Genomic DNA, 20,583 nt, shown 5'->3' with positions numbered 1-20,583 from the left:
AATAACATGAAAATACAATTACACAATACAAAGAAATTATATTTTCTCATCTCACATGAATAAGAAAACATCAACATGTTTCCATGCAGTCATATAATCAAATACGAGTATCATTTTCTTACAACTGACAAACATATTCACTAATTCAACACAAGTGAATTAAGAACATTAATAAAAATATATGTACACCGGATGGTTCTTTTCAGATTCTCTGCACCTTCTCTTCCCCAACTATCCATCTTGTCAACCAGCTCGGATCTTGGGTAAAGGATTTACATGAAGAAGGGATGATTCCAAGATCAGCACCAATTTGATCGTACTCCTTGAGAGCTGCTGTCATCTCTGCTTCAACGGCACCATCTACAATCTCAACCGTGCCCATGCATAGAGCATCAGCATAGTGCTTCTCCCTCTCAGCATCATTTTCGAAAGGTTCCATCGCAGGACCCTGCAGGTTTAAAAATGTATAAGAAAATTATGCCAATTAGATGAAATGTACTCACAACATGGACAGATATGAGACTGAATTGAATTGAATCGAATCTTCATATTCTCTACCGGCTGATGTGACGTGTTTTAAGTGATTTTTTTTTTTAAGTGACTGACATGAAAAACCATTTAAAACATATCACATCAACCGGTGTGATAAATGAGTGTGAAGAATAGCATTTACTCTTATTAGGCACCTCAAATTTGATATTTAGGTAGCAAACATGCCTCCAGTATATGGCATAAGCATCTTGTTCACCAGTAGATGCTTTTAGGTAGGAAGATATCAACTTAAGTAAAAGCTAATAATTTTTGACATGACATACGAACTTAACACAAAATTAGTGGATTAAAGTTTAATAAATTGGTCAATCTTGGATCAACCCGCTTAACCCATAAGTGACTTGTTTGACCCATATAATTATAAAATCAAAAAATTTTTTTTTTCTCAAAAAAAAAAAAAAAAAAAAAAAAAAACCCTAAGAAGTTGGCGGATGGAACAGGTTATTCATTTACTTGATTTAGTTTTCAAATAACAAGTCAAATGGGTCTTGTTTGAGTCAACCCAATACAACCTGTTTTATCAAACAAATACAACCCATTTATTAAACAAATCGTACCGTGTCAAAATTGAGGGACCTGCCATGTTTAATTAAATGGGTCGTGTCAAATTAACCATTAACAAGTTGGCGGTTCAAACCGGTCAACACAAACCTGACATGCCAACTCTGACTGACAGCCCTCTGCAAAGTTAACACTAGTAAAAATTGAACTTTGAAGTAAATACCAGCCAACCATTTATAAAGCCCTGTAAAACTAGAAGGATCAGGAGGCAGCCGCATGACTTTCAACTTGTGCTTACAACTGTCTAAAATTACATCTCGGAAAACACACTCCAAGATTTTTGCAAACTACAGGTGCCATCTTCTCAACATTTTGGAAAAAAGATAATGCTAAATTGCTTGCCTTTTATTCTTTCAACAGTAATTTAAAAAAGAAATAACCAATAAAAAATTGAGAACTTGACACGCATGAAAAATGTTTGAAATTCTGTTTCTCTATGATACAGTCGGAGATAATATAAAAATTCATATCATCACTGTTTGTAGAATGAATTAGAGCACCTCCATTTTGTTAAAAGTAAATTGGCTTGAATATTATAAGAGACACGTGACCAAAAGATAAAATTGCCGGAAAGGCCTAAATATTATTACCTGACATAACGCGGCATAATGCTTATATATCTGACTGTTTTCATCTTGATCACCAAGCAGTGTACCACCATACCAACCGTTGGCTTCATCAACTGACGTCACTGCAAGGTACCTTGAAATCAAGAACACAATAAATGCATTAACCATGAACTTGACAAAATGCAGATGAATAACAACTCCTTTTTAACAAACTGACAGAAAAACACTGGCAAAGAAAAAATAATAAATCAATTTTGAAATAAATTTTGTCATTTTAAAATGCATCTTCTATTTCAAAATTATATAAGCTAAATTTTGTCATTTTAAGCTAAATTTACTGAAAAGCTTAACCAAATCCAACTCTATCCAGTTCTGCCGTAGTCTCAACATGCTTAAACCTTGTTTTGTTTCGGTTCAGGTCAAGTTGGTCAAATTTCTAAATGATAACATCATTTTAGTATTGTCCTTACAAAAATAGCATAGCATGGCAATGACCCTTGGACCAAATGGCATCTCCTCTCCACATAAATAAGGAATGGAGGGTGAGATTATAGGTTCAATCCCACGCAGGTTAATATCATGCACGCCCTTCTTAGTTTCCTTTAACACAAGTGTGCAAATTGAACATGCCTCTGGCTGTGTCTTACAAAATCAGGAATCAAAGTGAGCTTACAAGTACTAGGAATGTTTTAAGGAACTTCTTAATTAATTATTACATAGATCAGGATTATCAAACATTGAAACCAAAATAAATAAATGAATGACTACACTGTATCTTTTAATGATATGAATGCAAAAAATGTAATAGAATATGAGATATAGTTTCCCTAATTTTGTAGTCTCATTTGTTAGGACAATTGGTGATTTAACATGGTATTAGAATAAAAATTCTGAGTTCTAACCTTAACTCCAAAGTTTACCCTCAATTTCAGTTAAATATTTTACATGTTGAACCTCACTTGTTGAAACGAAGTTTGAGTTCACATATGTGCAAGAGTGCTAGAATATTAATTAAATTGTTAAATTTACCCATTCCTAAGCTTTTGGGACAATTTTTTGATTATTGAACACCTTTAGCATAAAACAGTAGATAATTCACTATATTTTGTGAAGATAGATTGAACTTAGACAATTCTAAACACAAAAAGAAGAAACTGAATTACAATGTGTTCATTTGCTCAACAGCTCCAAGTGAAGCCTGCCATAGTATACCATTAATTATAGGGGATTTGCAGGAAAACAAGGTCTCCGATGTAGCAACCAAAAGTTGCAGACTTCTAAAACAATTTGGGAAAATTAAAAACTTAAAAACAAAACAAAGCAAAAAATTAAAAAAAAGAAGAAGCTTGCACTCATAGAACAAGAAAATGCATTTTCTATGAAAAAAGAGAAAATGCATTTTCTAGAGAGATATACCTCTGAAAGATATCCTCTTCATTGATATCGCTAGCAGAAGAAAGCCAATTTAGGTCACAAAAACTATCAACTCTTCTGTCATCCTGAGATCCTCCAATTGCAATTTCCTGTGAAGTTACTTTGGGAGCAGAGCCATTTTCTTCATACTTCCTCTGGCCAAAAAGCCAATTTGGGCTTTTGAGCTGTATTTCACTGAACAAAATTTACTAAGATTCAGTGAAGACACCTACGTTACTGAGGATACAGACTCTCTTTCCGCACCATTAACACCGCACAACCCATTGTGATGTGAAAACATTTAAAGGGGGTGAAAAAAAAGAGCCAATTATTTCAACTTTTCGAAACTCAGAGAGTGACAGAGCGGGAGTGAGAACCGAGAGGACATACATCAATACTGGCACAATCCTGTGTAATTACATGTTCTTTACTGTAATAAAATGAGATAATAATTGCGTGTAATGAACTTTAATTAGTTTAAACAAAACTGGAAGCTGAAAGGTATAAAGAAAAGGAAGATCTTTCCACTTGTCCATGTAACATTAAATTCAAACAAGCATTTTAAAAAAAAAGTAGCATAGTCAATAATATGGAGGCGGCAAAAAAATTTAACCAAGGAAAAATGAAAGGAGACAAGTGCATGACTTTCTTGGGTAAAACAAACGGGTCAATGACATGAAACAGCACAAATTGCATGCAAACAACGGACTTGGAAAAATAATAGACTGCGTGATAAGCAAGAAATTTGATTTAACTAATGAAGCATAATCGAAGCTCAATCAACAACTATGATACTCAGACAAACTACAAATATTTCTAATACAAAAAATCAGGAAACAGTTGCAAGTATTTGAGTATTGTAGATATATGGCAGCAGAAGTACAGAACAGAAACATCAGCAGTAAATGAGAAGCATGAGAGAGAGAGAGAGAGAGATGAGTGTGCAAGTACTTGGCATGCAAGCAAACAATTTAAGAGTTGAAGGTGAACAATCATAGAAGGTAAACATAGGATATAAATCATCAAAAGAGAGCTGCTAAAGCCAAGGAAATAATTACGCTGCATCAGGTGCCACACTGGAATTTCCTATACCAGCACCATGTCTTTGATACGGTTCACCATAGAGTCTTACATCCTTTATTACACTAGATGTTCTCTCTATCAATTTATCAAATGCTGTCAACTTCATCCTTGAGAAGTCTTCCCTCCAAGCCGGAATAGGGGCAAGAGTAACTCCAACTCCCGCAAGAGGCTTGGCATCAGATTGTGGACTGCAAAATCAAAAAAAATATTCATCAAAGAAAAAGTAAAAAAATAAAATAAAAATAAAAAAGACTGGAGGAGGAACACATAAATAAGAACCTTAACATCTATGGAGAATGAACCCAGAAAAAGAAAAAAAAATTGGATGTACGATGTTTGCATGTGCACAGGCATACAAGTGTACACGTGGGTGTAAATGCGTGTATGCAGCAGCTTGTAGAGGGAGAACATGGATATTTACCAGTGAAATAGGAAAAGGTCATCTCCAATCCCAGATACATGGAGATAGTAATCCGAATCTAGCTCCCAAATAGCAGGTTTCCCTTCTCTTGGTTGGAAGTAACCCAAAAATCTGGCAAGCACACCAAACGATGATAATTTGAGAAGATGATGTTAAAGAACCAAAAAAAAAAAAAAGGAACAAAATATGAAACAAAACAATCTTTTTTTGGGTCAAAAAAACAAAAGAATGTTAGATAAACTAGGAATTTAAAAATGCCAGTGTCAGCAAAACTAAAGCAACCCAGCTTTCCAAAGATACTGGGTTATTATAAGCAAAGCTAGTAGCTACAGAATGACAATTCAAAACTTCAGAAATCTCATTAGTCGGAAAAAAAGGGAAAAATAGTATTCCAAAAAAATAAGAAAGAAAGTATAACAGGGAGAATTAAGTACAAATTTATAGCATCCTGCTTTTCACCATCAGTGTAAGTATTGCTGTAGTAGCGCTTGATAGACTTCAAAAACTCTCTAGATTGAGTGGTAGCTTTCCACTTTCCTTGCCTCTCTGTAAACACCTGATGCTCATAATAAAGCAGCGATTCACAAAGTCAAAACCAAAGCAGATGAAGTAATATCAAGTTAGTTAACAAAAATGAACAAACAGATGCACAAATTAATGGCATATAGTGATAGACAAAAATCATACAAACTATGATAATGTAGGATATAACTTACTGTGTTGTGAGCTTCAGACCCACCATACTGCTGGGCAAGAGCATCCCCCATGCTCTGATACATATCCATTAGAGATGCAGCCATGGTACTATCAGGGTCCACTTTAGGCACATCTGTTAAACCCATTGCACGGAGCTGGCGGCCCAAAGCTGCAAGGCCATAGGCATACTGGGCAACGTTTGTGCGATCCAAGCAGTCAATGCAGTTAGTGCGCAGAACTCCACTTTGAAATCGTGGCCCTTCACCGCCAGAATTATCTTTTCCATTTTGTTGACTAAAATCAATCTCTCTGTCACGATTAACTAAAGAATTTAGATTTTCATTACTGCTTCCAATCCTAGCAAGATCCCCTGAATTAGTTGTCAGATCTCTAATTGAAGCATCCCTGTAAGAAATGAAAATGAGCTATATAGAGAACACCTGAAGCCTAAACAAAAATAATTTAACAATAGATCATCATCAAATTTATTATTTCAAAAGAAATCTTCAATGTTAAGCCCCAGTGTTGAAAAAGTACCACTAGGTGCCATGAATGTGAGATTTCACAAGGCTATGTATTTAGAATGATGGAAATACCAAAATACCCTTGTATTAAGAAGGGTCACTCAACTAAAATCACATTCACATATTCATGAATTTATAAACGGTCAATAAATTGCTGTCACAGAACTTGTTACAAAAGAACAAAAAAACATCATAGGATCAATAACACTAACAAATTCAATGGTGGTTAGGCTCTGTTTGTTTCAACGTAAAATCTTTTCTAGAAAATGTTTTCTTTATTTTCTGGTGTTTGATACGACTGAAAAATCATAGTCAAACTGAAAATATTTTCGGTTGACCAAAAAAACCTTCTTTAATTTTTGTAAAATGGTTTTTCTTTTTTAAAACCGTAAACCATTTTCCAAGTTTGATCTTCTTCTTACACGCAGTCTCTTGTGGTTCATTCTCTGCTGCCACCAGAGTTTGCTGGAATCTGCCACCACCTGCCGGAGTTCACCGGAAACCGCTACTAGAGGTTGTTGGAACCACTGCCAATTGCCACCACTGGAGTTCACAAAAAACCGCTGTTGGAGGTCACCAGCCATTTTCCACTGTTGGAGGTTGCCAACCATTTTCCGTACAAGCCAAACACCGAAAAATGCTTTCAGTGAAATTTGGTTAAAAATATTTTCCAACAGAAAATATTTTACGTCGAAACAAACGGAGCCTTATCTATCATTTTTGTTGCACAATAATCGTTCAGTCTTTTTTCATTGTCAGTAATAATGCATTCAATCTACAGAAATTTCTTGGAATGCCTTCAACACCACGAAGTAAGATACTCTAACACCTGATATTACCATCATCAATGTTTTCAAAGTTCTCAATAATTTGTGTGGGCACATAACATAATAGATTTCATTATAGATGATGTTGGGAGTTCAGTGAAGAACTTAATGTCAATTTTAATAGGAGAAAATATACTTTACCCTCCTGAAGTATGCTCACTTTTGTGTTTTGGCCTCAAATGTTTAAAAAGTGACATTTGACCCCACAAATTATTAAACAGTGACAAGTTGGCACCTTTGTCAACTTTTTTGTCTTTTTGGACGGAATAGAAGTCATGTGCGTCACACGAGACTTTTTAGCACCTATACTCCCAAAATGCCTTGGGGGTTAAAGTGTTAAAAAAATAAAAAGGGGGATGGCCGAGCCACCACCCTTGTTCCATTTTTTTTTAATTAATTTTTTTATTTATAGTTTTTATATATTGACAATTTTTTTTTCTTTTATTATTATTATTATTATTATTATTATTATATTATGGGTGACACGTCATAATTTGATTGGTGTTGATGTAGCATTAAACAGTTTACGTAAAAAAATTAGACGGAAATTGGGTGTGTAAATCTATTTGTTGTTTTTGCATACCACAAAGAGCTTATGGTAAATTAGTGTAACCACAAAGACTGATTTTACATTTTTCCCAAACTTATATATTATACAAGACATCATTGACAGTGGAGCAAATATGATATGCCAAACCTCATTCTAAATGAATCACGAAGGTAATTTTGGCACCCTAAACAAGAGAAACTCCACTTCAAGAGTCTAGCTTTATCATATTTTTTATGTTTTAAAATCTTAAATCCTAAGACTTGATCATTTGCACAAATGTTCCTCAAAAAGCAAAATAACATGGTAATTTCAATTTTTTTAATCTATCCAATTCTACTTTGTAACCAAAAACTAAGACAGAAGGTCGGACAGACTTTTGCTATCATAAGAACACCTTAAATTCTTGAGTGGATATAGATCAATAAGTTTAGTAAAAAATACAGACCTTCCTGTGCTTGTCCGACTAATGTTTTTGCCCCTCCTCTTAGCAATGGTAGGTTTACCACTATAGTAAAAACCAGTCAAATCAAGTGCCTCACTTGCCACAGCACCTAAAACTGCCAAAACATTGGCAGACTTGCTTTGGAAACAGCAGAATAACAGAATGATTAGCTCAACATAAAAAATCATACAAAAATAAAATAAAATGAAAGAGAGGGAGCAAGACAAAGAGGGAAGAAAAAGAAGAAGCAACCTACTTACCTCTTCGCAAACTTGTGAAAGTCCCAATGAATAAATTTAAGATGGTTTTCTTCTGAAAGAATCTGGTTGAGATACCCAACCGCATTTGCGAACTCACGCCTAAGCATCATTTCTCTTGGCCTTTTTTCAACAGTCTGCATTTGAACATTTAAGTTAGTTCCAAGAATATTAGAAGTGAAACTCGAACTAAATAGCGAGTGATTCAAAAATAAAACGCTGAAAGCATATATATCAATGTTTGTATATATGGGCATTAAAAAGCAGAAGATAAATTCATAAATTTGTTAGATATTACAATTAAATCTGGAGAAAGTTTTCATTATTCCTAAATATTGGCGATAGCCACTTCCCAGAGAGAGAGAGACCCACACAGATAATCAAAAACATACGAATAATGACCCTTGAGCACCCAAAAACGTCATCGTAATTGTACATTACGTCCACATCAACAAATGTCATTTTAATCCCAAACATTAACTCTACAGTGATGCAAACATGCAACAACAGCATGTTGGAAAGAAAGTGATAAGGAGTGTGCCAATTCTTGAAGTTTCTATAAAGAAATTGATACAAGAAACTTTACAGGGAGAAAAAGAAGTAGCAGATTGCACTAGGCATTAAATCTAACATCAGATAAATGGAAGCAAGATCCCAATTTAAATTCTTTTTTTCACCCCTCTTTTTCTTGGCCCAATGTGAAAATAATTCAGTACTACTAACAAAGCCCCACACAAGAAGAATCCAATATCATGTAATCGGAAACTATAGTTTTTCTAATGGCAGCCATGAAAATGAATTTGAAGATGACCTTAATTAAATTAAGCACTATAATTGGATTGCCATATCTCCGTGCCAGGTCTTCAAAATGTAATCTTGTTGCCTCATATGTGGGGTCATATCTCTGTACTGAAGTCAAAAAGACAACATTCACTCTATGTACATGAAGCTAAAAGTATAACACCCATAAAACTCAACAAAAGATCAGCAACAAAGCAAATTAAATTCGTAAAATAGATACTCTTACATATTATATCCGGTTTAGGACTAAATCTTGAAGCTTCTTGTGACCAGAAAAGAGGAATCGAACCACGCATCTGCACAACAGAACTCATCCTTCCCTTGCATGACCCAGTTTCCTCATCAATGACAATCTGCTCTGTCTCAACATCATTTGCAACCCTTCCGCGATCATTAACTCCCCTTTTCAAATAACTGCAATTTATGAAAACCACTAAAATAATTGAAGCAATGACACGAAATCACTATAACATTTCCTACATACACACAGAGACAAACAAGTTCTCTGTATTATGAAACTGAACAGATATTTCCTAAAATTGAAATTAGTACTCTATACAAGGAAACTCAATAGAAAAGGAAACTATTCTTTTTCTCATCAGCTTCAATCAACCAAAACTAAAGGTAGTATGTGTGAAGAGTTTATGTTTCTAGATCCCTCTCTGGTTCTCAGGACTACTCCATCTTATCTGTGTGCTTTTCAGTTGTAAAAAAATTAAAAGGCAAATTCTTGTTCTATAACTCACTCCAATTTGCAATTCGGTATCTTAAAAAATTCAAAAAAACAAAATAGTCAACAAAAACTAATTGATGCAGTTATTGAAGATGGCTTTGTTGCTGTTTCGTGTGCTACTTTCCAATTTATACAAACTCGAGTTTAGTGGAAACACATGCAACATCAAATTAAGATAATAAAATAGTTTTAAAGTCTAATCATAAGTAGTCAACAGTTGAAACAGTTTTTAATTTGGCTCAATGGTTTAGTAGTCATAAGTAGCTCTTTTTTGGTGCTTTTTAATAGTGTGGCAGAACCATAAATTCCCACAAATCTTGTGCCAGTACTTTTAGGGTATTTTCTTAATTATGCCTATCCTAGAGTTTTCCATTGATATTAGGATTGTTTTGCTTGAATGCTAAGTAGTTATGTGTTTATTAAGTATTTTACGTATTGAGGAGTCCAAGTCCTAGCCCTAGTAAGATAAATAAAACTGAAGAGTCTTTATAAATACGCTTCAATTTACTCAAAGAAATCAGAGTTTGAGTGTTAAGGCAAGATTGTCAAGCATGTTCTCCCTCCTTTTTCTGCATTATCCCCATTCATGGGATACTGTTACACAGCCAAAGAACAGCCTTTAAGCCTCTCTTTCCCTCCATCTTTACAACCCAAAACCATATTTCTCCGATATCTTTTAAGACCCTTAAAAACTGAAGTTTCCCTTTCCTTTAGTCACTTGATGAGCACCATACCTTAAAGCACTGTGCATTTGTCTAAAAACTTAAGCTAATAGAAATGATGAATTTAATCATTTATACATCATTCTAACATTACCCATCGCGTATAGACCCAAACACCAACTCAACAAGTGAGGTCCAACATACTAGGAAAGTTTGAATCCTATCTTGCCTGGCTAGAGTAGAAACAAAGCTTGAACTTAGGATCACTTGTTCCAATACTATGATAAAATACCACTTTAGCAGAGCTTAAGATATAGCAACTAATGAATTTAATTACTTAATTAATAGTCTGATAATCCCTATATTGTTGCTACTAGAATTTTGTTCTCTTCAACAAATAGCCCTCAATTTTCCTAACTTAACTTAAAAATTAAAAAAATTAAAATTTTTTTTTAAAAAAAGTGAAACCCAGTTGCTCTCTTTTTTATATCCAAACTTATCTAACATAGAGTCGATTGTGAGCAAGCTTCCAAATCAGTTCTACATCACTTAATCACAACTTCTAATGATTAAGGATAAGTTCTCCTTGCAGCTTGTCCATAAAATAAAAAAATAAAAACAAAACAAAAACAAATAAAAAAAACTCATGAAAACAATGTACTGGTAACACTTTTCATAAACACAAAAAATAAAAAAATAAAAAATAAAAAGATAACAGTCCCATCAAATAAGAAGAACACAAACAATGAGCGCAATGAGAAACAATTGCCTTAGAAGTCCCAGACCAAACTACAAAAGATTGAAAAAATTCATACAAAAGGAAAGGTTGCCACATAAGAGTTGAGAAAACAACGTTTTTAAATTAATTATTCTACCCGTAAAGAAAGTTAAATAGGTATATTTGGGGAGAAAAAGAGAGAGATGATTTGATTTTGCACTTTGATGAAAGAATCAAGATTAAAAACTTTTTAACTTTTTTTTTTTTTTAATAAGTAATCAAGATATCATTAAAAGTGTAATGCACCCCATGTACACTAACACAAGAAATATACAACCTAACTAGCAGGCGCAAAAAGAACAAGAAAATCACCAAAGAAGAAACATAAGCAGAAAAATAAAGACTTAATTTCCATCAAAGTACTCATACGATCCTCAAAACTTTTTTTTTTTTTTTTATAAATAAGTGATTCATTAAAAAGCGCAGAGGGGCACAACCCTATTACACAGGAAGCATACAAAGAAAGGCCCTACTCAAAACTTCTATAATTCATTTCCCTCCAAAGACAGTAAAAAAGACACGAAGGCACTATTTTCTACACAGCAACACACTGAGTGCCACTGGAAGTCCACCAACAAGCATACAAATCCCAAGACAACCCAAATCAACTGAGAAAAACATTCCAAATGGCACAAACAACCTCAAAATGAAGAAGGAGATGGTCTACAGACTCCTCATTCCTTTTGTACATACAACACCTATCAACTACAATGATGTGTCGTTTCCAGAGATTATCCATAGTAAAGATCTTTCCAAGGGCCACCAACCACATAAAAAAGGCCACCCTCAATGGAACATTAATCCGCCAAACACTCTTCCAAGGGAAACGTAACCCATCATGACAACCCAAGAAGGATTTAACGCCAAATAACCCTTTTTTGAAAGGGACCCACCACAACTTGTCTTCCCCTTCCCGTCTCATTCTCGCTAGATACAACGTCCGGAAGATCAAAGCAAAAGCATCCACCTCTCAATCATGAGTCACTCTAGCGAGGCTCACATTCCATTGAATGGAACCTCTTAGAAATTCCACATGAAGAGTTCAAGTTTCATCTGGTCAGTTGGAACAAGGTCTATTCTCCGATCTCTGAGGGAGGTTTAGGAATCCAGAGTTTGTGTTTGATGAATTAAGCTTTGTTGGGGAAATGGTTCTGGAGATTTGCTCATGAGAAAGAGGCTTGGTGGAGAAAGATCCTGGTGGCAAAGTATGGTGCGGTTTGGGGTGGTTGGTGTTCTAGGGAACCCAGTGGATCGCATGGGGTAGGGTTATGGAAGCACATTTGTAGGGGGTGGAAGTTGTTCCAATGCCACAATAGATTTGACCCTGGTCTTGGGTCCAATATCAGGTTTTGGGATGATATCTGGTGTGGTGACATGTCTCTCAAGGATGCTTTTCCTGGACTTTTCCATATCGCCACCAATAAGGATGTGTCTATTGCAAATAACAGGGAGTGTCTAAATGGTTTTGTACAGTGGAATGTTACCTTCATTCGTAGGGTTCATGATTGGGAAGTGGAGGTCTTTGCCTCTTTTTACGCGCTCTTGTACTCGCATACGATGCCTGGGGAAGGGGAGGATAGGATGTGGTAGATCTCTTCACATAAAAGAAAATTCGAGGTAAGATCTTTTTAAAGGATCCTTGCCTCTAAAGATCTCATCCCTTTCCCTTGGAAAAGTATTTGGCGCACTAAGGTTCCTTCGAGAGTGGCTTTTTTTGCTTGGACGGCCGCACTTGGAAAGACTCTAACCTTGAATAATGTTCGGAAGAGAGGTATTGTTGTGATAAACCGTTGTTGCATTAGTGAATCGGATGGGGAGTCAGTTGATCATCTCTTTCTTCATTGTGGGGTTGTGCGTATCTTGTGGAATGCCATCTTCACTCGGTTTGGCTTGTGTTGGGTTATGCCTGGTAACATCAAGGAATTGTATGCTACTTGTTGGGCGGGTGGCAAATCTCGTAGTGCTGTTCTATGGAAGATGGTTCTTTTTTGCCTCATGTGGTGCATTTGGAATGAGAGAAATGCTAGATGTTTCAAGGACTCGTCTAGGAACATTGAGGACCTTATCCACTTCTTCTAGTACACTCTTTTCACTTGGACTGCTGGCTGGCTAGCACCCTTAGTGATCAGCTTCCCTGATTTTCTTTTTATGTTCTCTTCTTCTTTTTCTTCTTCTTAGTCGCTCTCTTGTATACTTCCTGTGTACTAGCGTTACACCCTTCTGCGCTTTTGATTTATCCATCTTCACTTCTCAAAAAAAAGAAATTCCACATGAGCCGCAACAGAAGCATCCTTTGTGCATGCAATACCAAATAAAATTGGAAATGCATCCTTAAAGGCAAGATCCCCACACCAAAGATCATACCAGAATCTAATATTTGAGCCATCTTCTACCTCAAATCTGATTTGACTACAAAACTTCCCCCAAACTCCTAATAATAAAAAAATCCCTCAAGCTGAGTCACTCATTGCCTCTCATTTTTCTATAACTTCCTGTGACTTGTTTTCTCTCCTATCCCTCCTCTAGCGATGGAGCGTGTAGGCACATTCCGCTAGTCACCAACTTCACTTCTTCTTCTAAACCCCTCTCTTGTGATTTCCTAAGCTTTTTCCCTTTCCTCAATCTGTTTTTTCCAATCCTTCCTTTCCTAGAGGTGGTGTGTGGAGGCACGTCCCGCTAGGTTTAAGCTTCAGGTCGTTGTCACTTGTCGTATGAGTTGGAGTTGGAGTTGGAGTTGGGCTGTCTCGGAGATGGATCTTTTGTCTTTGAGAGTTGTTGTGGCACATCTTGGTGCATGCTCTTCTCTTTGATGTTGAGTGAGCGGAGATGGAGAGATGCTTCTTTGTGGAGGCCAAAACGTTTGAGTTCTCGGTGGTGGAAGGGTCTTCGGTGTTCCGGCTAGAGGAAAGGAGGAAGGAATTTTCCAATGTCGTGTTATTGAGCACACTGTACTGCGTGGTTGACGTCGACAGGGGAAGAGTTGCTGCGAAGTGATGGTGCTAAGGAGTTCACCAGATATTTTTGTGAGGGTCTGAAGTTGTACACTAGCCGAAGCGATGGAAATAGGTTCTGGCCGATACTTGGAGATGACGGTCTTCGTGATGGGTGGTCAAAGAAGGCTAGTTTTGATTCCTGAGGGTTGCAAAGGGTGGGGATGCAACTGATTTGCCTCCGAGTTGAGGAAGGTGAAGACTTTTTTTGATTATGGGTTGGGTTTCGCCATTGTGGCGATGTATTCTGGGAATACCTCTGGGGCAGAGAAGAAGACTGGGTCTGGGTTGGGTTTAGTCTTAAGGAATGATTTGCATTCAAGGGGATTCGAACCTTAGACCTGATGGAAACGCCACCAAAACCAAGGCCCTTACCACTTGAGTCAACCCCTTGAGGTTGACTTTTTAAAATCAAAATAGAAACTGCATAAACCACAATCCGTGAAAAGAGAAGGAAAGAGCATACAGGGATCAATTGGGGAGTGAGAGAGAGAGAGAGTAGTAAAAATAAAAAAGAAAGAAGAACAAAAATTAAATTCCATTTGGAAAAACATAAGAAACAACAACACATTCTCTAAAAAAAAACCTTTGAAATTCTTATTGGAAAGGGGGAAAAACGAATCTCCTGCTATAATTCTGCCACAAAGGGTTACTGCAAGAAAGGAATCCAATGTGCAGAGAGAGAAAGTCTAACCTGGTTTGTTGCTCCTCCTCCTTCAGTCCTTCCCTGAACAAACCACAAGAGATAAACGCCTATGGGGGTAAAAGTTCATATAAACTATTTACGGTATCCAATAATTTGTGGATCACACACGCACACCCACCCATATACTCATATTGTTAATAGCTACATACATAGCCAAACACCCAATATCCAATTGCGACCTATAGAAGTAAGTAGGTGCCTCAACATCCAGTAAATCACCTGCATCTTAGTTTTGGCAGTTCAGTGCCTTAACTTTCTATTGGGTAAATTGCCTAACCCATAGGTATTGAACAGAGTTATAAATTTCAAAAATACCAATAAAAGGCTGATTTGAACCTCCAGTGTCCACCCTAGCTCATATAAAATTAAAATATAGAAGAACAGAACACCAATGGAGACTAACTGACCTCACAAAAGGCCATAACATTGGAGGAGCAACTTTTAAGCGGGGGAATTTCGTTTCTTAGGATTAAGTACTTTTGATCCTTGAAGTACTACAACAATCATAATTGGTTCCTCAAAGTTTAAATATGAGCAATTAGATCCTTCCAGTTTTTTAAAGCATGTCAATGTCACCTGGTCGTTAATAGGTGTTACTGTCATGGTAGAATTTGATAATGTTGCATGTTTTCTGTCAACTTGACCAATAAATAGATGACATAGCATGCACAAGATCAGAACGTGTGAGCCACATATCCACTTTACAATTATTTACTAATTAATCATTTAAATCAGAAGGCTTAATCATTATACAATTAAATTATCATATTTCTGCCTAATGTAAAATAATATAACCAGAGTTTGTTAGTTGAAATACCCAACAGGTACATGGCTTATCCTTGACAGCACAGGGAAAACCATCTTTCCTTTCAATGCAAATACATTTTAAGCCTTCTCACATTCAGGAGTTCAGTAGGTACTAAAGATTTCCTAAGCTTCAAATGCATATGTTACATGAATGTCATTCATGCACACAAATGCATACATCAGCACCTTCCTAGCAAAAAATATACCAATAACTAAGAATAAGTGACTGCACAAACTCTCCCAATTATTTACCTGATGAATAGTACCATATTACCATTGTATTTATGATGTGAATTGTCAAACACAACAGCACAACAAGGTTATTTCGTAGGTTTCCAAGCACATGTGATGCAATTTGAGACTCTTAAGTTGCTTCTGATGTATTTCCAGAGTTGATCCAGGCTTTAACTGAACCAGAGCAACAATTTTTATTTTTTGTGATCTCTAAACTAATTATAAGCTGGAAGAAAAAGGCTACAGGTTAAAAGAGCATCTAAGGTGATACTCAAAGCAGCTAATTGAATGGAGTTTGAACCAAGAACAGAAGAAATTAAAGGGAAGGTCTACAAGGTCTGGAAACTAGAAAACTAATGTATGTAATCAATTTTCTTTCAGATCTAATGTTTTGGATACAATTTCAGTCAACTTGTTAAATAAAAGCTATTTTTTATAAGAACTTGTTAAATAAAAGATATAAGATGAACCAGTTCAGTCTAAAACATACCGTGTCCCTGCAAAATGACGAGAGCGTCTTGAAACCAGAGAAACACCAAAGTCCCTCCCAAAAATTGATAGCCTCATCTGCCACCATCAAGTTCAAAAGAGTTGAGGGAAGTACTAAATACACGTTATGCTCAATTAAATTGAATTACAGGACAATAGGATGAAGCAATCATGTACTATGATTGAATTCTAGAAGGGGGTGAAATAGTGGAAAAGGGCAGAATCACCTTTAAAAGATAAGTTCTGCTTCCATTAAATAATATTTCAGAAGGTATTTACAGCTGAAGGATATAGCATACCTAGTCACTCATAATCACTAAAAACAAAAGGCAGTGGTAACAGTAAAAAAAATGAAATTACATAAAAATGAAACTATGTTGCATACCATATGCCATGTACAAGATTGTACACATTGTGTCACACACCAAGATGCTATGTTACTATCTAATGTTACCATCTGCACATCGCTTTTGCTATCACTAAACTATCTAATGTTACTATCTGCACATCGCTTTTGCCATCACTAAACTATCTAATGTCACTATCTGCAGATCACTTTTGCCATCACTAAACTAATTGCACCATTAATCCCTCAATTGATCTCAGTTACAAAACTTTGCAATTTGTAAACCAGCAGTAGATGCAAGCAGAAATAGAAGCATGGATTTAAGTTCAAGGGGTCAAAGGGAATTTTTGTAATTCTGAAAACTGCTGAGCAGCTGACTTATGATGGCTATGATGATGAGGAAGAGAATGTTGATATTTACCCAGTACAAGGAATCTTTGGCAATACCACAAGTCATGACTGCATTGAGAGTATAGGAGGAAGATTGGAAGCGGCATAATATTTTCCAAACATGAGTTCTTTGTGGTAGGAAGGTGTGTGATGTTGTTCTCGATAGGAGTAGCAGTGAGAACATTATTTCCAAAGAGGCAGCCAAAAAGTTGAAATTGCCTCTTGAAAAGCATCTCATCCTTTCAACATTGTGTGGCTTCCAAAGGTAATGAAGTGCTGGTCACATCTCATTGTTTAGTCAATTTTTCCTTGGGTGACAATGTTGATAGTGAAGCTGTGGTGATATTGTACCTATGGATGCATGTCACATTCTATTGGGTAGATCATGGTTATATGACAATGACATGATCCACCGCACTAGAGCCAACACATTCATTCCGAAGGGGTAACAAAAACTATACATTGCATCATCCTCTTAGGGAAGATGACACTAGTTCCTCTAAATACAATAAGGTTAATGGCTTCTTGACTGCTGCAAAGTTTGAAGCTGAGAGTCAAGATATGGGAGTTATGTATGCACTGGTTTGCAAGGTTGAAAAGGATAAGGAGCTTGCAGATTCATTAGAATCAAATGTTTAACATATATCCAGACAACACCCAAATGGACAACAGGATCTTATGTGTAAACTTCAAGTATGGTATATAAATTTCAAATTTACATGTGATGAAGTGTAAACCATTAAAATACAAAGAGATAATAAAGAGAAAGTCTCTCATACCTGTTTAAAATGCCCATGAACTAATGCTATAGTCCAGATAGTGTTATTGCATCTTGATCTAATTGATTGTGTCAGATAAGCATTCCACACAAATATATTGTCATATGGCATCCCTTCATCACCCATTGACAGCACATTTTTTTGCAAACTTTGCATTATTGGATACGTATAGCTATAGAAAAAATCTTTGGTGAGATCAACACTAGACAAAAGCTTTTTGTACCTGCATTAGAGGAAACATTTCAAAATAAGTACAACTACAATGTGCTTTTACAAACCCATTGGCGGGTGGGCACCAGGGATTTAGTTTAGACTATCAAAAAACAGAAAGATTTTTCAATAATATTCAACAATATTAAAAAATATATATATTCTAAAAATTATTGGATATTTCTTTTAAGTCCATCAAGTCCCAACATAGGTAGAGTCAGCTCAGTAGTTTCTACGACCCAAATGGTTTATAACATATAAACACATAGCTTCACGCATATTTAGAATGCCCAGCCACAACATTCAATGCAGGTCTGTTACGGTTTCTACACCTAGTCACATATTAATTCAAATAAATTCCTCCAAGTAATATATTAAAAGACTACACAGCTCTTGATTCCAGATACTTCCTAAAGGTTATCCTGAATAGAAACAGGCTCGCCAAAAATTAGAAAGTAACTCAATGTATTTATTGTGGAAAATTTCAGCCAATCAGTTGTGGGGTCATTTGCAAAGACTATGTCTTTCCTGTGTCTAGCCAACAGGGATAGGTAAATCTCCCTAAGAAATAAATGAACTAGCTATAGTATTGGATGGAACTTCATCCTGTTAAATTCCTCAGTTTTTTTTTTTTTTTTTTTTGGCAGCGGAAGGGGTTAAGTGTATTTTCTTTTTTGGTAAGTTCCCTAAGCCAAAGATGATTGATTGTCATTCACTAACCAAAACAAGTGCCACAGATCCAAGTGTGCAGTCTGAGAAAACTGACGGTGGCAGACATCTCCTCTTTTCCCCCTAACTAAGAGAACCTTCACTAATATGGTGGCCAAAGAATTAATGTCACCATAAACATTATGCCCCATGACAATCTACTAAGTCGTTGCATAATAATCTATTCGACAAGAATTACGCAAGGGCTATATCTACAATTTATGGAACTACTTCATCTAGATACACAAATAACAAAAGTTTGATGAAAAAATTGTATAAGAAAAAAACAATTACCTTAGCTCTGTTTTAGAGTGTGCTACATCAGTTTGAACTGAGACATGAGGGATCGTAATTAATTGGCTCTCCTCTATACTGTAAATTGCGTGACCACATAGACATCCAATTTGCCGACGCTTAGTGACCAGAATCAAATAATACGACTCCAGAAACTTAATGCAACCTAAAACCATAAGAAGCATATATATATTACTATTTTGGTACAACCCCCAAGTGTTGGAACACCCATATGGGCATAAAATTGTAATACTCTTACCTGCAATACCAAAAACCTTTGCTACAGGGGTTAGCCCCCCGGTGGCACGATTGCCTTCATCAATGCGCTGAAGCAAGTTCTTGATTTCCTTCGGAGAATACACCACTGGGTCTTCACTGATATTGAGATCAGATGGCTCACTACGGTCAATCTTCAACACCCGGAAGAGCTTCTTATTACGATCGCTCCCAATCAAATAAAATCTCTGATTATAGAACCCAATACCCAATTGTCAAAAGAATAAAAGAATAATATAATAAGAGTAATGCTAAAAACTACATTTTTATCCTACAATATTGATGTGACACTTCCAACTAAATTTTGGTTTTTTTTTTTTTGTTTTACCAATGACTGATCAAAGGATTGGTTGGTACTGCTACATTAGCATTGTGAGATCTAAACGTACTTCTTAACATTACACATAGAACAAGAGTAATGCTAGAAACTATATTTTTATCTCACAACTATCCCATAATGCAGATTCAGACATGTAATTTCATATTCTCACATCTCAAACAATCAAAAACTAATAAATTCAAGATGATCCAGACATGTAATTTCATATTTTCATATCCCAAACAATTAAAAACTAATAAATTCAAGATTCTCTGTTCCTTTTTCTTTCCTTTTCCAAAATTCTCTAGGCAACCAAACGAGCTCAAGTTTAAGAACGGAATTTCCATGGCTCAGGTTTTAAAAATTCTGAATTAGAACCTCTATTAGACGCAACTAATTTTTTTTCCTAGGGTTCAATAAACGTATAGATCTCCGAGACCTCACTTAATCTTATTCGGCGAATAAAAAACTAAATTCTCCGTTATGTAGGTTTAAGAAAGAAACGGAACTCTCGTATACCATATTAATTTGTCCGGTCCCAAACATTCAATAGAAACAGAAAAGAAGTAAAAATTTTAAAGTCTTTCCTTAGAATTCAACTATTTTCTCGCATTTTCCCAGCAATCAAACAGTTACCTGTCTGGTTTCGTAGAGTCTGAACTTCTCGAGAGAGTAGGAGCTGGGATCGACTTCGGGGTCGTTGGCAGGGTGCACTTTGGCGGAGGACGGAACGTAAGGCGGGATGTTGGAGTTGGGCTTCGAATTCTCGGATTTCGCCATGGAAATTGGAATTGGAATTGGAATTGGAATTATGAAAACTCTATACAAATAGAATAAGCTTCTGGTGGGTTTGGCCTGGGCATCCGATTTGGTTTGGGGTTTGAATTTCTGGTGGAAGAATGGGGCTGTTTGGGTAGTTCAGGCGGTTATACAAGACTCCACTAAACAACATTCTTTTTCAATAGCTTGGTTTATAATGATTTTAATATTGTGAAAGCATCATGCAGAACATTGTGCCGAGTTGCGAAAGCACTACAAAATAATGAATTATTTACTCTTGCGACTTGAATGAATAAATGAATATAAAGAGATTGGAAAATACTTATTGGAGTTCAAAGCATCTCTGCCAAAGGTTATTATTTTAGCTATTGAAAATACTTTTTCTT

At 35.9% G+C, this 20,583-nt stretch overlaps 1 protein-coding gene across 2 annotated transcripts; it reads right to left on the bottom strand.

Moving 5' to 3' along the window:
• Window positions 1-26: 26 nt before the first annotated feature.
• ATSAC1 (Phosphoinositide phosphatase family protein) lies at window positions 27-20,464 on the bottom strand. Of its 2 annotated transcripts, XM_059603765.2 has the most exons (17): window positions 20,054-20,464; window positions 19,082-19,286; window positions 18,823-18,988; window positions 17,611-17,833; window positions 16,097-16,173; window positions 14,554-14,586; window positions 8,923-9,110; window positions 8,707-8,804; window positions 7,899-8,032; window positions 7,642-7,776; window positions 5,316-5,700; window positions 5,034-5,155; window positions 4,600-4,710; window positions 4,154-4,366; window positions 3,099-3,290; window positions 1,704-1,815; window positions 27-448 (listed from the first exon to the last, which is right to left on the bottom strand). In XM_059603765.2, the coding sequence occupies exons 1-17, from the start codon at window positions 20,195-20,197 to the stop codon at window positions 203-205; spliced, it is 2,784 nt and encodes a 927-aa protein (XP_059459748.2). In that variant the 5' UTR covers window positions 20,198-20,464; the 3' UTR covers window positions 27-202. The 2 variants fall into 2 exon arrangements, with proteins under 2 accessions (XP_059459748.2, XP_059459750.2); XM_059603767.2 differs by lacking the exon at window positions 14,554-14,586.
• Between the last annotated feature and the right edge of the window lie 119 nt (window positions 20,465-20,583).

Source organism: Corylus avellana, chromosome 9, assembly GCF_965113065.1.
Source record: "Corylus avellana chromosome 9, dhCorAvel1.hap1.2, whole genome shotgun sequence".
NCBI lineage: Eukaryota > Viridiplantae > Streptophyta > Magnoliopsida > Fagales > Betulaceae > Corylus > Corylus avellana.
This window is presented reverse-complemented; position numbering and strand designations above follow the sequence as displayed.